Source organism: Pongo pygmaeus, chromosome 9 (genome assembly GCF_028885625.2).
Source record: "Pongo pygmaeus isolate AG05252 chromosome 9, NHGRI_mPonPyg2-v2.0_pri, whole genome shotgun sequence".
Classification (NCBI taxonomy): domain Eukaryota; kingdom Metazoa; phylum Chordata; class Mammalia; order Primates; family Hominidae; genus Pongo; species Pongo pygmaeus.
This window is the reverse complement of record NC_072382.2, coordinates 103,953,820-103,977,766: the sequence shown is the minus strand read 5'-3', so window position 1 is coordinate 103,977,766 and position 23,947 is coordinate 103,953,820. Positions and strand designations below refer to the sequence as shown.

The following is a 23,947-nucleotide window of genomic DNA, read 5'->3' as shown; positions in this document are numbered from 1 at the left end:
AAACATTTGTATGAGTTGCTGGAAGATGGTGTGCATTTTTTAAGCTTATTCTCACATCAAAAGTTCATTTTACCTTTCTTTCCAATATATGCATTTTTGCTATATATCTCTGTAAGCATAACTTGAGTTGCATCCCACAAGTTTTTAGGTCATAGGTTCCTTATCAAAATATTTTTAAATTAATTTTTTTTACTTTATCAATAGTTGGAAAATATGTTACTTATTTTCTCATCCTTTGGGAATTAGCGTGTGAAGAATTCTGTAGTTTTTAGGTACATTGAAGGTATGTGAAGAAGTCAGATTTGTTAACATTGTTGAGAACCTGTCATTTACTTATGAATTTCTTGGGGTCTGTTCTTTTGCTTAGAGATGTTGACAAAAGTCCAGCTCTATAAAAAGTATCTACTTTTCTCCATCAGGTCTATCGTATTTTTATATATTTCTCATCTTGTATATGAAATATATTTTCCTGTTAGATTAATCCATTTATGAGATGTCTTTTCTTTTTAAAAAATTTCTAGTGATACTTTTCACCTTAAAGATTTGCATATGATATTAATAGAGTTGTTATCTTTTTTTTCTGGCCAGTAGTTGTATTGTAAAATTTCTTTTCTTTACTCTTACTTTCAGTACTTTTTAGCATTTCTATATCTTATATTTAAGTTGTATTACTTATAAACAGTTAAATCCAGTCTTATAATCTCTGTCTTTTAAATGGCCTGTTGATTCTATTTGCTTTTTTTTTTGAAACAGAGTTTTGCACTGTTGCCCAGGCTGGAGTGCAATGGCGCGATCTCGGCTCACTGCAACCTCCGCCTCCTGGGTTCAAGTGATTCTTCTTCTGCCTCAGCTTCCTGAGTAGCTGGGACTACAGGCATGCACCACCATGCCCAGCTAATTTTGTATTTTTAGTAGAGACAGGGTTTCACCATGTTGGTCAGGCTGGTCTTGAACTCCTGACCTCAGATGATTTGCCTGCCTTGGCCTCCCAAAGTGCTGGGATTACAGGCATGAGCCACCGGGCCTGGCCTCTATTTGTTTTTATACCTTTGATATGATGTATAGACTGGTTCTTGAACATCAGTAGAATTTTGCAGAGCTGAGAATGGGTGGGAAGCAGCCCAGGCACCTGAAGTAACATAACAAAGCAACAGAAATAAAAATGAACTGCATGCTAGGGGATAGGTGGTAGATAGATCTTCCTCCTGGGGCAGAAGGGTAGGCAGCAGAGGGCGACTGGGGCCTTGTCTGTAATGGTGAAGAGTTCAGACATACCTTGGGTGCCCCCCAACTCTATATGCTCCAAACTGTGCTAGGCACTTGCACAGTTTGGAGCATATACTAGAAATTATCACGTTTTCCCAGAACTGCGTCTGACACTTTGATAGAATGAAATGAAAATATAAGACATAGTTCTTACAATTAATTCAATTGAAAAGATAAACAAGACCTGGGAAAATACCGTTTCTCTATAATCATACAGCACTTCCGACACCAGATGTGTTTTTTTTTTCCCACCTCAGCCAGTTCTCAGACATCAGCTGAGTGTCCTACAATCCAATTCAATTCTGACTCTATCTACTACCTATCTGGATTTAGTGTCAGATCCCATCAGTTAAGTTCTCAGGCCACAAGACTGACCTCAGTTCAGATGCTAATTGCACGTTCAGCTCTTGTACTCCTAATTAACTATAAATCAGGCTTTCCCATAACCCCCTCCTTGGGTTAGATAATTTGCTAGAATGGCTCCCAGAACTCAAGGAAACACTTTATTTACATTTATTGGTTTATTATAGAGGATATAACTCAGGAGCAGCCAAGTGGAAGAGATGGTTAGGGTAAGGTCTGGGCGTGGAGGAATGGTGCGCAGAGCTTCGATACACTCTCTGGGAACACCGCCGTCTCAGCACCTCCATGTGTTCACCAACTCAGAAGCCCCTCAGATCTCAGTACAGGAGTTTTTATAGAGCTTAATTTCTAGCCTTCCCAAAGGTTGATGGATGGGGCTGAAACTTCCAACCCGCTAATCACCTGGTATTTCTGGTGAGGAGCCCATCCTGAGGCTATCTATGGGCCCTACCCTATGGCACTTGATTAGCCAAAAACTCAGGTTTGAGCAAAAAGGGGGTCTTCATGAGTAACCAAAGACGCTCCCATCATTCAGGAAATCCCAAGGGATTTTAGAAACTCTGTGCCAGGAACCAGGGACAAAGACCAAATATATTTTGTATTGTAACACACAAGATACATTAATTTTTAAAATAATAATAAAAGTTCAGAAAAATGAACAGCAGGTGTTCGATAAAAAGGAAGTTGCCTGAGGAGGAGGTGAAAATCAAACTGGCCCCTGGCATACATATTGTAACTGTGTTGTTTCCTTCTCGTCCTTACTAGACCACCCTCCATGCTGATAAGGATCACGTCTCTTTTGTGTGTGCAGAGCCTCCTAGCATAGTTCTCGGTAGAGAGAAGGTACTAAACAAGCCTATGGAAAGACATGAGGGAGGAGCGAGCTGCCAGCCTAACAGGAGTGTGATAGGGAGGAATAGAGTGAATTCTGCTCCCTGGAGAGCGAGGATGCGAGGATGAGAGGCTTGGGGAGTTTTGAGCAGGAACAGGGGGAAAATATCAGTCTAGCCTGACGCCTTTGTGGCTGTGATTCATGCTTTTTTTTTGTAACTAACACAGGGGTTATTGTGGATTGAGTCTGTGGAAATGGAATGGAATGGGCAAGACCTATGGGAAAAGCATAAGGAAGCCTGGACACTGTCTACAGTGCCCCGTCAACTTTGCCCATCTGGTAGTCTCATCCCCTAGGAAGCCAGGCTGCTTTTCTCACCCTCTCTGCTCAGCTTCTTTGCAGTTCAATTCCAGTTCTGGGAATGAACAGGATCACCTTTCGGGCTATGTTTCCTTAAACAGACCTGAACTATGTCTCAGTTGTTAGTTCTCATTGTCCTTAAGACAGGTCATTATCGCTTTAACTGGAAGTGCCTCTTTCATTTATTGCCAGAGGAAACAAACATCCTATTTATGTTCATAGATATTAGTGGAATGAATGATAGTTTAACTAAAATGTGGTAATAAATCTACTGCAGATATACTGTAACTTATTGGAATCCCTAATTGTTACTTTTCTGTGATCATATACTATTGTTTTTCCCTTTTGAAATTTTAGTTTTTGAGTTTAAAAATTTAGGAATTTATAAAACATTTTCAGAAAATGTACAGTTCTTTATCATGTTGTGACTTTTTTAGGCGCAGTTTTCTCTTAGTTTTTTTTTTTTTTTGAATCTAGATTTATCTAGTTTTTTTTGTTTGTTTATTGTGACAGAGTCTTGCTCTGTCACCCAGGCTGGAGTGCAGTAGCGTGATCTCGGCTCACTGCAACCTCTGCCTCCCAGGTTCAAGCATTTCTCCTGCCTCAGCCTCCCGGATTACAGGCGCCCGCCGCCATGCCTGGCTAATTTTTGTATTTTGAGTAGAGACAAGGTTTCACCATGTTGGCCAGGCTGGTCTCGAATTCCTGACTCGGGTGATCTGCCCGCCTGGGCCTCCCAAAGTGCTGGGATTATAGGTATGAGCCACCACACCCGGCCTGTCTAGGTTTTTTTAAAGATTTTTTTTTTTTTTTTAAATCTAGATCTTCAATGGTGTGGATTTTTGATCCCCAGGTAATTTGAATTCAGAAGAATGTTTAGAATGAATCTGTTGACTCTGTGCAATGAGGAAAGGCCTCTTTGCTTTCTAAGCAATGAATGTTTCTGGAATTACACTGATATTTAGTTGATGGGGTAAGGTTGTAAATTCTATAGGAAAGAGATTCTCAAGGTTTTCATGTTTTAAAAAATTCCCAGAACCTCACATAAGAGTAGTTCTTAAATTTACTCAAGCTGCAGACCATTCTTAGAATCACAGACCCCTCAAAATAACTATGGCACCAGAAATTTATGGTTTATGTCTTGAATAGCTTAGTATTTTTGACAACTATAATAGGAAATGAAAAGCTGCTACTGTCCCATTTAAAAATAACTGTGAGATTTTAAAAAATTGGATGTGTATTTTCAACTCTGGTTTAAGTGTGTATTTGATGCCCTGATGAAAACAAATTGTCATCCTTAACTTTGGGATATTTAGGTTAAAGGAGAACAATGGCACTTAAATATTTTTGGACTCAAGGTTATAGGAATAAGGTTATTTCAACACAGCAGAGATAGTTGGAATGAATCCAGACTTTGATGAGTACTTTTACTTGAAACTAGAAAAATGGACTGCTTCATAGTGTCCTTGGCCTTGTTGCAATATGGTGGCTGTCTGGTATTAACAGAAAAAGGTCTGGGCCTCACTTTCTTCTTTTTGGGTGTTTGCACTGATAAATCAAAAATATCCCAATAGTGTGTTCTTCCGTAAGATGTTATTCGGATGGTAGTTACGGTAACCATGGGAGCTCGGAGATCTCAGTGCCTACTCCTCAGCCTCCCATAGGGAACTGTACAGTGCAGCTCTGTAGGGGAGTTACATTTAATGAAATTAATGGTTATATAAAGAATTAATTGAGCACTTCTCAGGCACTGTGGGAAGTGCTCAACACAGATTATATCAGTGAATTCTCCCAGACTCTTGTGATAGCCCTGATTTATAGATGAGAAAGGGTAGTGAATCTCAGAGAGATTAAGTAACTTGCCTAAGGTACCCAAGCAAGTAAATTGCTGAGCTGATCCAGAGCTTGAGCTTATACTCACCATGCCTAGGTAACATTACCAGGCTTAGTAAAAAGAAGAGCTCAGCAAATGGAAGCTCTAATTCTAATCACAGAAAAATTAGGAGTAATAATTTTACCACCAAACAGGAATGAAGAACTGATTGGGCTGTTGGAATATATTTTTTACAGCAGTGCCAGACATCACTCATAGCCATGTGTGCATTCTTTGTCATCTTTCACTGTGGGCTGAACACTGCAGCTGCTGGGAAGGAAGGTGCATGGATGCTCTTATTACAGCCCTTTGCTTCATTTTTCCTGTAATTATGTTAGTCGAAACCAGGAGTTAAATAGAGAAATTCTTATATCTCTGATTGACATCTATAGATAATCTCAACTTTCATTAAAACAAGTTTTGTGAGTGGTTTGATGAGTATTTACAGACTTACTTCATATCATGGTGACTAGTTTCAAAGATCTGCAAAAGGAACCAGCTCAATACAATCACTAGTGCCAGTTGTACCGTTGCACAGAGACAACATATTGTTTATAAACGAAAAAACCTTTGAAGCTGAGTGTATTAATTTGCTTGGGCTGCAGAAACAAAGTACCAGAAACTGGGTGGCTTAAATAACAGAAATTGATTGTCTCACAGTTTGGGAGGCTGGAGTCAGAGGTGAAGGTGTTTACAGGGTTGCTTCCTTCTGGGGGCTTTGAGAGCATCTGTCCCATGCCTCTCCTCTGGCTTCTGGCGGTTTGTGGCAATCCATGGCGTTCCCTGGCTTGTAGAGACACATCATGATCTCTGTCTTCATCTTCACAGGGTGTTCTTTCTGTATGTTTGTGTGTCTGTCTCCAACTTTTCCCTTTTAATAAGGACACCAACCATAATGGATGAATAAGCCTAACCTAATGACTTAATGACCTTTGTAAAGATTCTCTCTCCAAATAAGGTCGTGTTCTGAAGTACTGTGAGTTAGGACTTCAACGTATGACTTTGGGCAGGGTGGAGAGGGGAACAATTCAACCCTTAACACTGAGCATGGACAACTGTATGCCACACACACCCTTTCCCTGGTGGTTCTACCCTCCCAGCTGCACTAGCTGAGGTGTTACAGATACAATGTCCAATTCACTGAGTAACTTCTATTTAGTAGGGTACAGCTTCTGTCCAGAATAATACCAAAATAATAAAACTCTACAGTGATTCAAAATGGAAACTTGTCCCTTCTGCCAGCCCAGGCCTGCTTTGGGCTTAGAAGCCTTTCAGTGGCAAAGTTAATGTTGTTGGCTTCCTTGTTCCACCTCTTCTCCTCACTTCTCCTGTTTGCCACCCTTATGGAATCAGGCCTAGAGAGGCTTAAGGGACAAAAGCTGTTTGGTTGATGGCTGGGATGTTTTCATTTGGCACAGGTGCCCTCTGGATGGCAGATGTGTGGTTCTCAGTGGTAGGTTCCTGGGAGATCCTCCTGCTAAGCCTCCCCCTTCAGCCCTCCATGCAGTGGGCCTCTCCTCCAGCTGGCCCTTGCTTTTGGTGCTCCACCCACTACTGGTGACCTCCTCATCTCTAAGCTGTACTCTCTTGGCAAGCTATCTTTTTTTTTTTTTTTTTTTTTTTGACGGAGCCTCGCTCTGTTGCCCAGGCTGGAGTGCAGTGGCACGATCTCAGCTCACTGCAAGCTCCGCCTCCCGAGTTCACGCCATTCTCCTGCCTCAGCCTCCCGAGTAGCTGGGACTACAGGCGCCTACCACCATGCCCAGCTAATTTTTTGTATTTTTAGTAGAGATGGGGTTTCACTGTGTTAGCCAGGATGGTCTCGATCTCCTGACCTCGTGATCCACCCACCTCGGCCTCCCAAACTGCTGGGATTACAGGTGTGAGCCACTGCACTCGGCCTCAGGAAGCTATCTTTTTTTAAGGCAATCTCATGTCAGTTATCTTCCATGGAGTCTGATTTGCTTCATGGGAAACAAGAACCTTTGCTGTTAGTGGAGGTGTGGTCTCCTCCCAGTGCAGCCTTTTAAACTTAGCTGATGGGTAGATAGAGCTCAGTCACAGTGTCTCACCTTTGTTAAGGCTTGAATCAAATCCTACTGTCTGTGTCCATCCAAGTCCAGTAGATGCTTGTCCAGCTCTTCAGGTAGTGCCCTAGAAGCCTTCCCAGGCTGGTGTGAGGTGGAGGATGGCATTCTCCTCTTTTCCCCCATAGACAGAGGAGGGAGCGGACACTCTCACTCTGCACACTGACACCCTCCAGCAACATATGCGCCTCAGATTCTTCAACCTTAGCTTATCGGAGGCTGGAGGAGACTGAGTGGCTAAGATGGGCAGAGTTAGATAAAGCTTCACCCCTTGCAAGTCCCACATGGATGGTCCGTTCTGCATCTTTTTGCAGGTGTTAACTGTGCCACTCCTAGAGGTGCCAGTCAGCATTTCAACAGTTAAGGGAGAGGGAAAAAGACCAGAGTTGGGATGGTATCATTTGCAGAGGAAAACAAGTGACTATTTACTTATTACAGAAGAAGATTAGGTCATCCAATGTGAATTCGGAGAGCATCCTTGTGTTTCATTTATGCTTAAACGCATCAGGAAACACAGTTTAATGCAAAATTTCCTTTTGCCTGTTTTGTCAGTTCATAGAAATTGACATAGAAATTGACAAAATTTTTTGTTTCTTTAGCACATTTGGATTGACTTAGTGGAGAACTAACCTATTATAGCTTCCCATTTTTGCCCATGTGACTTTGTACAGTATCTTTGAAGAATGTTTTATTATACCAGAGGGCAGGGGGAGGGGTGTGTGTGTGTTGAATCCAAAAGCAGCATTGTGTTCATTGTTTTATTCTGCGGGATCATTCTGTTCTAAAGCTAGGATATAAATGTTGGTTCTTTGCTGTATTTAATTTCATTGTAATAGAATCCATTCAGCATTTTAAAATAAAAGGTGATTATTTTAATGTTAAATTCTATTACTTATATCTCTATAGAACATTCAGACTTGAATAAGAAAAGATTAGTTCAAGTTCATTTGAACTTAGTGCATTTGTATTACCTACTTGGATAATTATTATTTATTTGCCTGTGTAGTATAAAAGCATTAATTCCTTTGGCCTTATTAAGAAAATAGATCAGGCTGGGCATGGTGGCTCACGCCTGTAATCCCAGCACTTTGGGAGGCTGAGGCGGGCGCCTGTAGTCCCAGCTACTCGGGAGGCTGAGGCAGGAGAATGGCGTGAACCTGGGAGGCGGAGCTTGCAGTAAGCCAAGATCACGCCACTGCACTCCAGCCTGGGCAACAGAGCAAGACTCTGTCTCAAAAAAAAAAAAAAAAAAAAAAGAAAGAAAAGAAAATAGGTCATACTCAGTAGAAGAGATCACAGAGACCCAAAGTTGAAGAAAGTAGTAGAAATTTCAGTAGTAAAACCTGATATGCAAGTAAGCAGCACTATTAAAACCAACTTGTTTTGACAATCAAGTCAAAAATAAATATAGTTGGGGCCGGGCGTGGTGGCTTAGCCTGTAATCCCAGCACTTTGGGAGGCCAAGGCAGGCAGATCACCTGAGGTCAGGAGTTCAAGACCAGCCAGGCCAACATGGCAAAACCCCGTCTCTACTAAAAATACAAAAATTAGGTGGGCTTGGTGGTGCATGCCTGTAATCCCAGCTACTAAGGAGGCTGAGGCAGGAGAATTGCTTGAACCTGGGAGGCAGAGGTTATAGTGAGCAGAGATCGCAGGCACCGCCCTCCAGCCTGGGCGACAGGGCAAGACTGTTTGAAAAATAGTAATAACAGTAATAAATACATATAGGAGCCAGGCGCAGTGGCTCACGTCTGTAGTACTAGCACTTTGAGAGGCTGAGGTGGGTGGATCACCTGATGTCAGGAGTGTGAAACCAGCCTGGCCAACATGGTGAAGCGCTGTCTCTACTAAAAATACAAAAATTAGCCAGGCGTGGTGGCATGTGCCTGTGGTCCCAGCTACTCAGTAGGCTGAGGCACGAGAATCGCTTGAACTCAGGAGGCGGAGGTTGCCCTGAGCTGAGATCGTGCCACTGCACTCCAGCCTGGGTGACAGAGTAAGACTTTGTCTCTAAGTAAATAAATAAATAAATATCAATCTGTCTGTCTTTCAAGAATAAGGCCAAAATAGTTGTAGAAGATAGGATAATATATGAAGTCTCACTTTTGGTACTTGACAGCAGTGGCGCGGCAAGGAACCTAAGGCATTGGTACTGCTCTCACTGGGGGAAAGGAGAAAGCAGGCCCAGTGGTTAATTCTGTGTACCTTAAATATGTGGACATAAATAATAAAATGGGAGTATATAGGTGTCTTAGTACATTTTGTGTTGCTATAAAGGAATACCTGAGACTAGGCAATTGATAAAGAAAATGTTTATTTAGCTCGAGGTGCTGCAGGTGGGAAAGTTCTGCAAGCCCTGGTTTCTGGGGAGGACTTTTATAAAGCTGTGCCACAACATAGCAGAGAAGGTCAAAGGGGAAGTGGATAACTGCAAAGATAGAAAACCTGAGGAGCATCCTGGCTTTATAACAACCCTCTTTCATGGGAACTCATTCATTTCCACAGGAACTGATCCAGTTTTGCCAGAGTGAGAACTCACTCACTACCACGTGAAGGGCATCAAGCCATTTATGAGGGATCTGCCCCCATGAGCCAGACAACTCCCACTAGGCCCCACCTCCCAAGACTGCCACATTGGAGATCAAATTTCAATATGAGTTTTGATAGGGACAGACAAACCAAATCCAAACCATAGCAGTAGGCAACATAGGAAACCAAAAAACCTGAAAATAAACTATGAGACAGGAAATGAATACAGAAACATATTACATCATATTAAATGAACAAAGACATATTAAAAGCTTTCATTCCCTAGACATTGTATCCTAATAGGTACCTATAGTTGTAAATGTTAAATTGTGGTGTTAAAAAGAAGATGCAGTATGAAATAAAATTAACACAGAAGGGTTTGCTTCTGGTTATATGCCATATTTTATGCAAAAAGAAGGAAACCTTTACTGGATGGAAACAAAAGTAATCGAAGTTTATTTTAAGGAGTATTGGCCGGGCATGATGGCTCATGCCTGTGATCCCAGCACTTGGGGAAGCTGAGGTGAGCCGATCACTTGAGGTCAGGCGTTCAAGACCAGCCTGACCAACATGGTAAAACCTCGTCTCTACTAAAAATACAAAAATTAGCCGGCATGGTGGCAGGCGCCCGTAATCCCAGCTACTCAGGAGGCCAAAGCAGAATCACTTGGACCCGGGAGGCGGAGGTTGCACTGAGCTGAGATCTTGACACTGCACTTCAGCCTGGGTGACAGAGTGAAACTCCATCTCAGGAAAAAAAAAAAAAAAGAAGGAGCATTAACAAGATCAACACCTATTTGTTTTTGTTTACATCATACCCCCCAAAAAAGAAAAACTCAGTTGCAGGTATGAGCAAAGGTATTGTTTGAGTTGTGTATTTTATATGACTAATTTTTCTTTTCATACAAAATTGGCTTTTGGATTTTTAAAACTTTCACAGATAGTTTTAGAACTGTCCTTCCAACTATGGGAAATCATTATTACCAGTATGACAGCTAGCCACATTCTGTGACGGTATTTCACTTCCTGATGCGTAGCGGGAAGTTGGCTTTACTCTTACAAAGAATAACTCACTTGCACTTCCCATTCTACCAGGAGGGTTAGAAACACGCAGCTACTGATTTATTGTTCTCAAAGCCCCTTAGAAGGTATAGCAGAGAACTGGACATTTAAAAACCATTTTTATATTCATTAGTTTATCCATCCATTCAACAGGTATTTGTTGAAAGCCTATTATGTGATATGAATTATGTTGAGATGTTCAGACAGAGATGATTAAGACATGTCCCTGCACTGAGGGAACTCAATCTTCTGGGTTTTTTTTTCCTTCATATCTTCCCCAAAATTTCTAACTTTATATAAATTTAGACTTGGTTTCTGTTGAGTCTTTTACTAGTTTGAGACATTTTATTGCAGTATAGTGCAAAGTATTAATGGGCTAAGTATGTTAAATGCTGCTGTATTTGTAAGATCTCTTGCTTTGTCTGTGACCATGAAAGTCTCAGTGAAATGGGATCTTATTCCCTAAATCATAGCTCTGATTTTAATGTTTCTTGATATTATTGCAGAGACTCTCCAACATGTGCCTTCTGACCATACAAATGAAACTTCCAACAGTACTGTGAAACCACCAACTTCAGTTGCCTCAGACTCCAGCAATACGACGGTCACCACCATGAAACCCACAGCGGCATCTAATACAACAACACCAGGAATGGTCTCAACAAATATGACTTCTACCACCTTAAAGTCTACACCCAAAACAACAAGTGTTTCACAGAACACATCTCAGATATCAACATCCACGATGACTGTAACCCACAATAGTTCAGTGACATCTGCTTCTTCATCAGTAACAAGTATGTATTAAAGCTGACCTTTTTTTCCTATGCTGCAAGTAGTTAAATGCCACATTTAAGTCATTATTCTGTCTGGCAAAAATAATATAGAAACTTTATATGCCTAGATTTCCCTTAATTCCTAATTAAATGTTCTTAACACAGAAAATCAGAGAGCTTTAATTACATTGTTAAAAAAATAATAATAATAACACTAAAGCCCTTTTTTGTTTTGTTCTAGTCACAACAACTATGCATTCTGAAGCGAAGAAAGGATCAAAATTTGATACTGGGAGCTTTGTTGGTGGTATTGTATTAACGCTGGGAGTTTTATCTATTCTTTACATTGGATGCAAAATGTATTACTCAAGAAGAGGCATTCGGTATAGAACCATGTAAGTTTTTGAATGGCCAGGACTTTTTTAAAAAAATTGTTGGTGCACATCTTTAATTATGATAGAATATCAAGCCAGTGCTCATCTCAGGGATGAATAATTGATAGATTTATGAGTTATATTCCCATTAACCCTCTTGGCCCAAAGTAAATTGTTTATGTACAAGCTTGTGATTATAATTATTTGCAAATGAAAATGGATATATGTACTTTAAAAAATTTTACTAGTGTCAAACACACTTTACAGGAGACCAAAGTTAACCCACCCTGAAATTTTCACTTACTCATACCAATAATTGTAAGAAATACCAGTTCTCAGCAGGCTGTTGACTTAATATGTCTGTGTCTGTTGTGGTATTAAATAGCATCCTCGGTAAAACCATGGCTTTTGTTTTCCATGACAAAGACAAACAAAAATTCCTCTGACAGCCTCATTATCCCTGATAATTTAAATGACTGGTTAGTATAAATAATATAATTTATCATTTTACCTGTAGCAAAACTCTCTTTAGATGTGCATTATCAACAAGACCTAATCAACAAACCATGTTTACTCTACATGTAGCTCTATAGGTCTGATGGTTTGAGGATATATCCAAACTTTTGTTGCTCCAATAGTCCTTTTTGTTTTTGTTTTTTGAGTCTTACATGTTGTCTTAGTTCATGCTGACACAACAAAGTATCATACAGCTGGGTGCCTTAAACAACAGACATTTATTTCTCACACTTCTGGAGGCTTGGAAGTCCAAGATCAGGGTGCCACCATGGTTGAGTTCTAGTAAGGGCCTTCTTCACATGGCAGAAAGAAGGCTAGCTAGTTCTCTGACCTCTAATTGTAAGGGTATTAATTCTGTTCATGAGGGGTCCACACTCACGACCTAACTACCTCCCCAAGGCCCCACTTCAAAATATCATCACACTGGGATTAGGGTTTCAACATATTCATATTGGGTGACACAAATATTCATTCCATTGCATATACGTAAGAGCTAATTCACTTTTTTTTATTCTTAATGTATATAAATATAGAACAGATGACTGTTTTCCAAAATTTGCCCTGTGGGTTAACATTTGACATACATGTGTCCCACACACAGAGTTCGTATATCAAAAAGTTTGGGAAATGTTCAGTTGACTAAAGTAAACCAAGACAGTTTACTATAAGACTTCTCTACGCCTTTAAAATGTTGATATACATTATGATTTTCCAGGATGGAATACAGTATGAACTGTTGCCCAAATTTGTAACCAAAATACTTGTTGAATGAATAAATCCCTCCCCCTGCCCCTCTTCAATGGGAGCTAACACTGGTCTATCTCTTGGAACTAGTATTGTGTGGAACACATTTTGGGAAATGTTGGAATAGGCCATTGGAGGGAATATTCCAGTTTTGACACTACATATGATTCAGTACACATAAAAGTAAATCAAACTTCTTGATAGATTTGTAAGAAGTACTAAATAAGAACATGGAAGTTTCCCAGATTTTCAGGTTATTGACATAAGCTCTAAATAAACATTGCATCATAAATGAAAATTGGATCTAACAGTTACATTACTAATACTTAAACAAAAATGATAATTTAAGAACAGATTTTTTTTTTTTTTTTTTTGAGATGGAGTTTCCCTCTTGTTGCCCAGGCTGGAGTGCAATGGCACGATCTCGGCTCACTGCAACCTCCGCCTCCTGGGTTCAAGCTATTCTTCTGCCTCAGCCTCCCCAGTAGCTGGGATTATAGGTGCCTGCCACCACGCCCAGCTAATTTTTGTATTTTTCGTAGAGATGGAGTTTCACTATGTTGGCCAGGCTGGTCTCGAACCCCTGACCTTAGGTGATCTTCCCACCTTGGCCTCCCAAAGTGCTGGGATTACAGGCATGAGCCACCATGTCTGGCCTTAAGAACATATTTTTAAAAGTTATATTTAAATAAAGTTACGTTGCATATATTTATCATATCAAACTCACTTTAGCTTCCATGATCACATGAGATCAGACACATTCACACTGGCGTGGCTGTAGGCTCAAACTCATTTTAAAAGAATATCAAGGTGGTGTTTTGTCAGATTAAAGGCATATTCAGAAACATTCTTTTTTAAGGTCAATACATGAAAGAATCCATAAAAGAAACCATGACTAAACAGAGTGCTTTGCAGTGGGCAGGTTTGGGCAAACCTACCCTTAAAAGTCTGAGGAAGCTAAAAGGCCAAAGGAAAAGAAGCTGACTTATCCAGTTTCTCAAACTTCTTTTTTTTTTTTTTTTGGAGACATGGTCTGGCTCTGTCACCCAGGTTGGAGTGCAGTGGTGCGATCATGGGGCACTGCAACCTCAGCCTCCTGGGCTTAAGTGGTGCGATCATGGGTCACTCTTACCTCAGCCTGCTGAGTAGCTGGGACTACAGGCATGCAATGCCACACCAGGCTAATTTTTAAATTTTTTATAGAGATGGTAGTCTCACTGTTTTGCCCAGGCTGGTCTCAAACTCCTGGGCTCAAGTGATCCTCTGTTCTGACCTCCTAGAGTGCTGGGATTATAAGCATGAGCCACTATGCCCAGCTACAAAGAAATATTTAATAGGGACTTAGAAGCTATGTCTGTGTCTGTGATTGCAGCAAGACAAGATGGTAGATCCCCATGCCATTAACCCCCAGATCTTTATAACCACTACAGTATATTGGATACTTAAGGAGTTTTACACAGAACAGTGACAATTTGATTGTGCAGCTTGAAATTGTTCTAATGTTACTTTACGAACAAATAGGAACATAACTAGATTTGACAAATAACAAAACAAAGTAATTGTAACTTTTAATATATTACAGAGATGAACATGATGCCATCATTTAAGGAAACCCATGGACCAAGGAAGGAAGACAGATTGATGCTGTCCTATCAATTAATTTTGGTTTATTAATAGTTTAAAACAATATTCTTTTTGAAAATAGTATAAACAGGCCATGCATATAATGTACAGTGTATTACGTAAATATGTAAAGATTCTTCAAGGTAATAAGGGTTTGGGTTTTGAAATAAACATCTGGATCTTACAGACCGTTAATACATTGGTTTTAGCAAGTTCATAGTAAGACAAGTACTATCTTTTTTTTTTTTTGGCTGGGGTGGGGGGCATTGGTCACATATGACCAGTAATTGAAAGACAGAATGCCATCTGGGCATACAAATAAGGAGTTTGTCACAGCACTCAGGATTTTGGGTATCTTTTGTAGCTCACACAAAGAACTTCAGTGCTTTTCAGAGCTGGATATATCCTAATTACTAATGCCACACAGAAATTATACAATCAAGTAAACCAGATCTGAAGCATAATTTAAGAAAAACATCATTTTTTGTGCTTTAAACTGTAGCAGTTGGTCTAGAAACAAAATACTCCAAGAAAAAGAGAAAATTTTCAAATGAAACCCAAAATAATAGCTGTGCTTAGCCCTGTTAGGGATCCATTGGAGCATTAAGGAGCACATATTTTTATTAACTTCTTTTGAGCTTTCAATGTTGATGTAATTTTTGTTCTCTGTGTAATTTAGGTAAACTGCAGTGTTTAACATAATAATGTTTTAAAGACTTAGTTGTCAGTATTAAATAATCCTGGCATTATAGGAAAAAAACCTCCTAGAAGTTAGATTATTTGCTACTGTGAGAATATTGTCACCACTGGAAGTTACTTTAGTTCATTTAATTTAATTTTATATTTCGTGAATATTTTAAGAACTGTAGAGCTGCTTTCAATATCTAGAAATTTTTAATTGAGTGTAAACACACCTAACTTTAAGAAAAAGAACCCCTTGTATGATTTTCAAAAGAACATTTAGAATTCTATACAGTCAAAACTATAGCTTACGTAATGCTGTGTTTATTAAGCCAGGGATGTGGGACTTCCCCCCAGGCTACTAAACCTGCAGGATGAAAATGCTGTATTTTCTTTTATGCACTGTCGATATTACTCAGAGATTTGGGGAAATGACATTTTTATACTAAAACACCAACATATTTTAGAATAAATTCTTAGAAAGTTTTGAGAGGAATTTTTAGACAGGACATTTCCTCCTTCCTGATTTGGATATTCCCTCAAATCCCTCCTCTTACTCCATGCTGAAGGAGAAGTACTTTCAGATGCATTATGTTAATGGAGAGAAAAAGCACAGTATTGTAGAGACACCAATATTAGCTAATGTATTTTGGAGTGTTTTCCATTTTACAGTTTATATTCCAGCACTCAAAACTCAGGGTCAAGTTTTAACAAAAGGTATGTAGTCACAGTAAATACTAAGATCGCATTTCTATCTTAGAGGGCCAAAGTAAATCACACCAGTTTCTGAAGGTCCTAAAAACAGCTCAGATGTCCTAATGAACACGCGCCTACATTTAATAGGAATACAATAAGACTGTGTTGTGGTCAGCTTTTGTTTTGCAGAGAATGCTAGATATTAAGAATTTTGAAATGGATCATTTCTACTTGCTGTGCATTTTAACCAATAATCTGATGAATATAGAAAAAAATTATCCAAAATATGGATATGATTGGATGTATGTAACACACAGAGTATGGAGGAAATTTTCTGAAAAATACGTTTAGTTTGAAAGAGATGTGGGCTGATGGCTGAGTTGTATGTTGCTAACTTGGCCCTGACTGGTTATGCAACCATTGCTTCATTTCTTTGCAAAATGTAGTTAAGATATACATCATTCTAATGAAGGCCTTTTAAATTTGTTCACTGCATTCTTGGTATTTCACTACTTCAAGTCAGTCAGAACTTTGTAGACCGACCTGAAGTTTCTTTTTGAATACTTGTTTCTTTAGCACTTTGAAGATAGAAAAACCACTTTTTAAGTACTAAGTCATCATTTGCCTTGAAAGTTTCCTCTGCATTGGGTTTGAAGTAGTTTAGTTACGTCTTTTTCTCTGTATATAAGTAGTATAATTTGTTACTTTCAAATACCAGTACTTTCAATGCAGGTTTTTTTGTTGTTGTTATCTATAAAAATTGAAGGAAATGGTCATGCAAAAAAATATTTTGCTTTGGACCATATTAAGCATAAAGAAAATGCTCAGTTTTGCTTGCATTCCTTGAGAATGTATTTTATCTGAAGATCAAAACAATCCAGATGTATAAGTACTAGGCAAGAAGCCAATTTTAAAATTTCCTTGAATAATCCATGAAAGGAATAATTCAAATACAGATAAACAGTTGGCAGTATATTATAGTGATAATTTTGTATTTTCACAAAAAGTTAAACTCTTCTTTTCTTTTTATTATAATGACCAGCTTTTGGTATTTCATTGTTACCAAGATCTATTTTTAGAATAAAATTGTTCTCCTTCTAAAAGTTTTAAGTGTGTGATTTTGCTTCATTTCATTAAACTCAAGATAAATAGAAAACGCAAATTCTTTGGCCCCAACCCAAATATGTTGAGTTGGAAATTCTAGGGTAGAGCTCAGCAATCTGATTGTGTTTTTAGAGACAGGGTCTTGCTCTGTCACCGAGGCTGGAGTGCAGTGGCACAATCATAGCTCACTATAACTTTGAACCCCTTGGCTCAGTTCAAGCTATCCTCCAGCCTCAGTCTCCTGAGTAGCTAGGACTACAGGCATGCACCACCACACCCAGCTATTTTTAAAATATTTTTTGTAGAGACGGGGTCTTGCTATGTTGCCCAGGCTAGTCTCAAACTTCCAGCGTCAAGCAATCCTCCTGCCTTGGCTTCCTAGAGTGCTGGGATTACAGGACTCACCCACTGCACCTGGCCAGCAATCTATTTTAATGACTCTACCATGTGATTCTGATGTGCACCAAAATTTGAGAACCACTACTCAAAGGATTTTTATTTGCAGCTGCTGCTTTATTCTGCTGGACAGAATTTTAAAAATTGGTATACTAATGGTAGAAAATCTACCATTCTCTAGATAAATCAGTTACAAATGCATTAGTGTATAGCATGGTATTTTCAACAGTCTTTTTCTTCTTTAAAAGTAGATATAATTTAGGCTGGGTGTAGTGGCTCACACCTGTAATCTCAGCACTTTGGGAGGCTGAGGCGGGCGGATCACCTGAGGTCAGGAGTTAGAGACCAGCCTGGCCATCATGTGGAAACCCCATCTCTACCAAAAATATAAAAATTAGCCGGCTGTGGTGGCGTGTGCTTGTAATCCCACCTATTGGGGAGGCTTAAGGAAGGAGAATTGCTTGAGCCCGGGAGGTGGAGGTTGTAGTGAGCCGAGATCACACCACTGCCCTCCAGCCTGGGTGACAGCAAGACTACGCCTCAAAACAAACAAACAAACAAACAAACTAGATCGAATTCATATCTGAGAATGGATTTCAATATTTGTTATAAGACAACCAAGGTAAAATGATGCTGTCTTAAGAAAAAAAAATTTTTTTCTTTGAGTTTTGCTCTTGTCACCCAGGCTGGAGTGCAATGGCATGACCTTGGCTCACTGCAACCTTCGCCTTCCAGGTTCAAGTGATTCTCCTGCTCCAGCCTCCCTAGTAGCTGGGATTACAGGTGTCTGCCACCACGCCCAGTTAATTATTGTACTTTTAGTAGAAATGGGGTTTCACCATGTTGGCCAAGCTGGTCTCGCACTCCTGACCTCAGGTGATCCACCCACCTCAGCCTCCCAAAGTGCTGGGATTACAGGTGTGAGCCACTGCACCCAGCCAAAAAAAATTTTAAGTACCCTCCTATAGTCAAGCCCTGATGTCAGATTGCTTGGGGTTAAGTGCTTCCTCTACTATATACTAGCTGTATGACCTTGAGTAAGTTACTCCTCTTATCCTCCATGTCATCTGTAAAATGGGGATGGTAACAGTACTTACTGCACAGGGTTATTGCATGAGGATTATATAGGATACTTCATGTAAATTATTTAGGATACTGCCTTGCACAAGTGCTTTTAAAAAGTCTTATTAATCCCGACAAAGCCAATTTTCTGATACCCAAGGGAAAAAAAGTACCCTCTTTCGATATTCGTTCACAATTCGGCCTCCCTCGTCACTTTGCTATGGCTTCACAATGGGCACAGTTTACTCCCCCAACAACTTTAGGTGTGGGTATGTGTCTTGCTTTTAGTCCATAGGTATGAGAGTTATGTAATAAACGTGATGTCTGTTCTGGGGGTAAAAAGGCCCTCCTAACTTTCAGCTAATCACTTTTTAAAAATTACGTTATACCTACCAAAAAATGCACAAATCAGAAGTATATAGAAATTTTGGCAAGTGACCTCACCAAAATGGTGGAGTAGGAGATAACAGCCTTCATGCCCCGTCAAAAGAAACAAATATACACTGCTATCCACAAACCAAAACAGCCCTGGAGGGCTCAAGGGCAATTGTCTTAATATATGTATGTATGTTACTATGTATGAATTAATGAATGGCAGGCTCTCACTGTGTTGCCTCTGCTGGAGTGCAGTGGTGTGATCATAGCGCACTGCAGCCTCAAACTCCTGGGCTGAAGTGATCCCTCCCACCTCAGACTCCCAAGGAGCTGGGACTCAGGTGCCACCATGCTTGACTAAGTTTTTGGTTGTTTTGTTTTTGTTTTTGTTTCTGAGTAGAAACAGGGCCTCACTATGTTGCCCAGGCTGGTCTCAAACTCTTGAGCTCAAGCGATCCTACTGCCTCAGCCTCCCAAACTGCTAGAATTACAGGCATGAGCTAGTGCACCCGGCCTCAAGGGCCCATTAAAAAATGTGCAACAACCTAGTGGAGAATTAAAAGAAAAAATGCACATAAAAAATTGCTTATGAGATCAGAATTCCTGAGACACCAGAAGATGGCTAAGAAGAAAGGCAGGCGCTATCAGTATCAGTCATGTGGCCTGCTCTACAGAGGATACCACCTTCTTTTGCCACAAAGGTAACCAACAGCCATGGCCATAGCAAGCTAGTTTGCACTCCAGAGCCAAAATCTCTCTGCATGTCCACACTCCAAACACCAACTCAGCTGCCATTGAGAGCCCATGCTCCAGTTCCTGACTCCAAGGCTGGGCTGTGCACACCTATACTGCAAACAGTAAAGCCACTGCCATAGTAAGGGAGTTTGCACCCTGGGCCCCAGAGCCAAGGTTTCTCTGTTTACACCCTGGAGACCAGCTCAGTCATCATAGAGGGCCAGGCCTTGCCTCAACACTAAAGCCGCTGTAGCTGTGTGCACACTTGTGCTCTTGTCTCTGCCTGTTTCACAAGCTCCCATACTTCACATACCATTATCAACTGTGAGCAGGGTGTCTGTGCCCTGGGCACCAGTGCCATTACCACCCCAGAGCTATAGTCCCTTTACACATGCTGCTCTGTGGGCATCACTCATCAGACACCAGTTCCATTGCCACCTCAAGTGGGCTTGCATGCCAGACCAAGTGTCAAGAAAGATCCCTTTAGCCACAACTTCCCTGGTCGGGGAAAGAGAGATCAAGAGGACCCTACAATCATCATCACCGAGCACCCCAACAGCCCTTACCACTGCTTCAAACACTGACAGTGTTGGTTGCTGAGGATCCCTGCAGTTTTCAACAGTGATCTCAGCTGAAAGAGCTACAAGGAGACTACACTGTTGCATCCTCACAGCTGCCAGAATCACTGCACCTCACCCAGCCAGTGCCCTTACATCCCCCACTCACAGGAAAAGTCTTTCCTTAACCAAACCAGCCTGAAAAGTCTGAAGAGGTGACTGCTGCACCAAATGCTCAAACATCAACATAAGGTAAAAAGAAACATGAAAAGCCAAGGAAACATCAATATCAAAAGAACACAATTTCCCAGTAGCTAATGCCAGAGAAATGGAGAGCAACAAACTACATAACAAATAATTCAAAGTAATCATTTTAAGGAAGCTCAGCAAACCAAGGAAATACAGAGGAACAATTCAATGAAATCAGGAAAACAAAATGAGAAATTTAATAGATTGAAATAAAAAAAGTTCCATAGCTGCAGAGTACAACAAATGAAAAATGCAATAAAGATACCAGGTTCAACATGGCTGACTAGATGCAGCTAGGATGTGCCTCTTCCACAAAGAGGAACCAAAATATTGAGTAAATCACATGAACAGATCTTTTAAGAGAGAACAGGCTGGGTGCGGTGGCTCACATCTGTAATCCCAACACTTTGGGAAGCCGAGGCAGGCGGATCACCTGAGGTCAGGAGTTTGAGACCAGCCTGACCAACATGGAGAAACCCTGTCTCTACTAAAAATACCAAACTTAGCCAGGGGTGGTGGCGCATGCCTGCAATCCCAGCTGCTTCGGAGGCTGAGGCAGGAGAATCACTTGAACCCGCAAGGCAGAGGTTGCGGTGAGCCGAGATCGCGCCATTGTACTCCAGCCTGGGCAACAAGAGTGAAACTCCGTCTCAAAAAGAAAAAAAGAGAACACTGAAATTCAATAGAAGATGGGAGACACTGGTTGAAGAGGGAAGTAATGGGACTGTGTGCTTGGCATCACCAAGTGCCAGGACTGGCCCCAGACCAGGACCCAAGGAAAGAGTGAGTGAAGGAACTCTGGGGTACCACATTCCTGCCATAGGCCTCTGAGATCTTCACTACAGAAGAGTTCCATGACCCCACAGACCTTTAGACTGGCAGAGGGAGCTAGGGTGACCACACACATACAGGTCACTTGAACTCATATAGAACCCCAAAGGCTTCTATGTGCTGGACAACTTAAGCAAAGCGTGACTCTGGGCACCAACCCCCAAGACTCTATGTCATGCCATAAGCTGCTGCAGCTGCTGCTGCTGTCTGCCAGGCCAGGGAATGAACAGGGCCCAGGCACTCTCACTCTTATATGCCACAAAGACAGGCTACATCTGAGCATGCCCCATGCCTGCTCATCCCTCCCAAGACTGCCTGCCTGGCCATTCCCATAGCTTGTTGGGAAGGGAGGGGACAGGGGGAACCTGACCCCACAGTGTAGCCACCAATGCCCCATGTGAGTGTTTTGTTGGCAGCCTGGGGGCAATTTGCTCCTCCCTATCACAGCTGGTACTTGAGCCCAAGGGGCCAGTGGACAAGTCTGCTGACTTGGTACTTGTTCCCCAGGACTCAAGCACACCATCCAGAAGCATGGAGATTTATGATCTGATCTCAAGCAGGGTAGGAGCCCCCACTGTCAGAACCACACAGAAGAAGAGCATGGTGTGGGTTCATGCAGTGGCAGGGAAGCATGGTGGCCCGCCCTCCATAAGACTAAACCAGAAAGGGTATGGCCTAATAACCATGGTTTCTGCCCCCAAGGAGTCACATGGCCTGTGGCTAGGCAATTTGAATGCAGTTGGCTTGGAACTAGCATAACCATTCTCTTCTGCTGCTGACAGCTAGATACTGGAGACCTAGCAGCTCAGGGGTGTGGGAGCTGGGTGGGTCCCACTGCAACGTGGTACAGTGAAAACCCTGGGCTGTCCCAATTCCCCTGAATGGGCTCTGTAGCACAGGAGAGGCACCTCCCGGCCTCTCTGGAAGATTGCCCCAGTGGCCTGGAAGCTGACCCTAGATGCTTGCCAGCCACCTTGGCAGCAGAGCCAGGATGGGGACCACTGGGAACCCCATGGGCCCATTCATTGCCCAGGAACTCTAATACCTCTCCTGATTAACAAAGGCCAAGTAAAAATTTTACACCATCTCAACTACCTGGCGTCTGCAAGTGCCAGCTACTGGCTGGGAGGTCAACCTCCAGGGCCCATCACTTCTACTGACACCATTGGACAGTGCTTGGCCGTCTCTTTCCTGCAAGCTCCACCTACTGGCCCGTAGAGTGAACTGCACAACCCAATGTAATTCCCCAATGTAATTCCTGCTGACAGAAGTACACAGCTCTGGAGAACGAGATAAGCCTAGCCTCCCAACACCTCCACCTTCCCATCTCTGTAGGAGAAAGTGAGCCTGCTCACACACACAGTACACCATTACTACAACCTAAAAACAACCAGCATTTGAGAAAACCACTACATTAAGGCTATTATTAATACAGAGCTTTGGCCCCCTAAAAACAAAGAGAAGCAGAATATGCACTTACCTTGCAATGCCCTACTTCAGAAATGAAGGAGAGATAAAGACTCTCAGACAAAAGCTGTGGGGGTTCATCCCCGCTAAACCTGCCTTATAAGAAATGTTAAGGGAATTCTTCCAGCTGAAAGAAAAGGATGCTAATTATTAACAGGAAAACATGAATATGAAATTCACTGGTTAAAAAGTAAGTACATAGTCAACTCTAGAATACTCTAATACCATAATGGTGGTTTGCAAATCAACTTATATCATTAGTATGAATGCTAAAAGACACAACTTAGGCCAGGCACAGTGGCTCACGCCTGTAATCCCAGCACTCTGGGAGGCCAAGGCAGGCAGATCACCTGAGGTCAGGAGTTCGAGAGCAGCCTGGTCAACATGGCAAAACCCCATCTCTACTAAAAATACAAAAATTAGCCGGGTGTGGTGGCGGGCACCTGTAATCCCAGCTACTCAGGAGGCTGAGTTAGGGAGAATCGCTTGAACCCGGGAGGCAGAGGCTGCAGTGAGCTGAGATTGTGCCACTGAACTCCAGCCTGGGCGACAGAGCGAGACTCTGTCTCAAAAAAAAAAAAGACACAACTTTAAAAAATAATAATAACTATAATAATTTGTTAATGGATATATGATATAAAAATATAAATTGTGACATCAAAAACAAAATGGGGAGCACGGAGTAAAAGTATACAGTTTTTTTTTAATGCAATGAAAATTATTAGTCTGAAATATCCTGTTATGTTTTATATAAGCCTCATGGTAACCACAAACTAAAAGCCAAGAGTAGATGCACAAAAAGTAAACAGTAAGGAATGAAAGCATGCCACTACAGAAAATCATCTAATCACAAAGGAAGATAGCAAGAGAGGAAGAAAGAAACAGAGGGTCTGCCAAACAACTAGAAAACAATTAACAAAATTGCAGTAGTGAGTCCTTATTTATCAATAATTATCTTGAATGTAAATGGGTTAAATTCTCTGATATGGTTTGTGTATTTGTTCCCTCCAAATGTCATGTTGAAATGTGACCTCCGTTATTGAAGGTAGGGCCTGATGGGAGGTGTTTGAGTCACAGAGGTGGATTCCTCATGGATGGCTTAGCATTATCCCCTTGGCGACAAGTGAGTTCGTGTTGAGTTCACGAGAGATCTGGTTATTTAAAAGAGTGTGGGACTTCCCCCCTCTCTTGCTTCCTCTCACCATGTGACATTTGACTTCATCTTCTGCCATGAGTAAAAGCTCCATGAGGCCCTCACCAGAAGCTGAGTAGATGCCAGCACCATGCTTCCTGTACAGCCTGCAGAACTGTGAGCCAATTAAATCTCTTTCCTGTATAAATTACTCAGTCTTAGGTATTCCTTCATAGCAACAAAAAATAGATGAACAC

General features: G+C 41.3%; 1 protein-coding gene across 1 annotated transcript in view; it reads left to right on the top strand.

Annotated features, from left to right (window-relative positions):
- TMEM123 (transmembrane protein 123) overlaps window positions 1-16,885 on the top strand; it is a 56,822-nt gene extending 39,937 nt beyond the window's left edge. The window contains exons 3-5 of the mRNA XM_054438653.2: window positions 10,879-11,169; window positions 11,390-11,543; window positions 14,365-16,885. Coding sequence (XP_054294628.1) covers window positions 10,879-11,169; window positions 11,390-11,543; window positions 14,365-14,389 — 470 coding nt within the window. The 3' untranslated portion in view covers window positions 14,390-16,885. The remainder of the gene's footprint in view (window positions 1-10,878; window positions 11,170-11,389; window positions 11,544-14,364) is intronic.
- The last annotated feature ends 7,062 nt before the right edge of the window (window positions 16,886-23,947 follow it).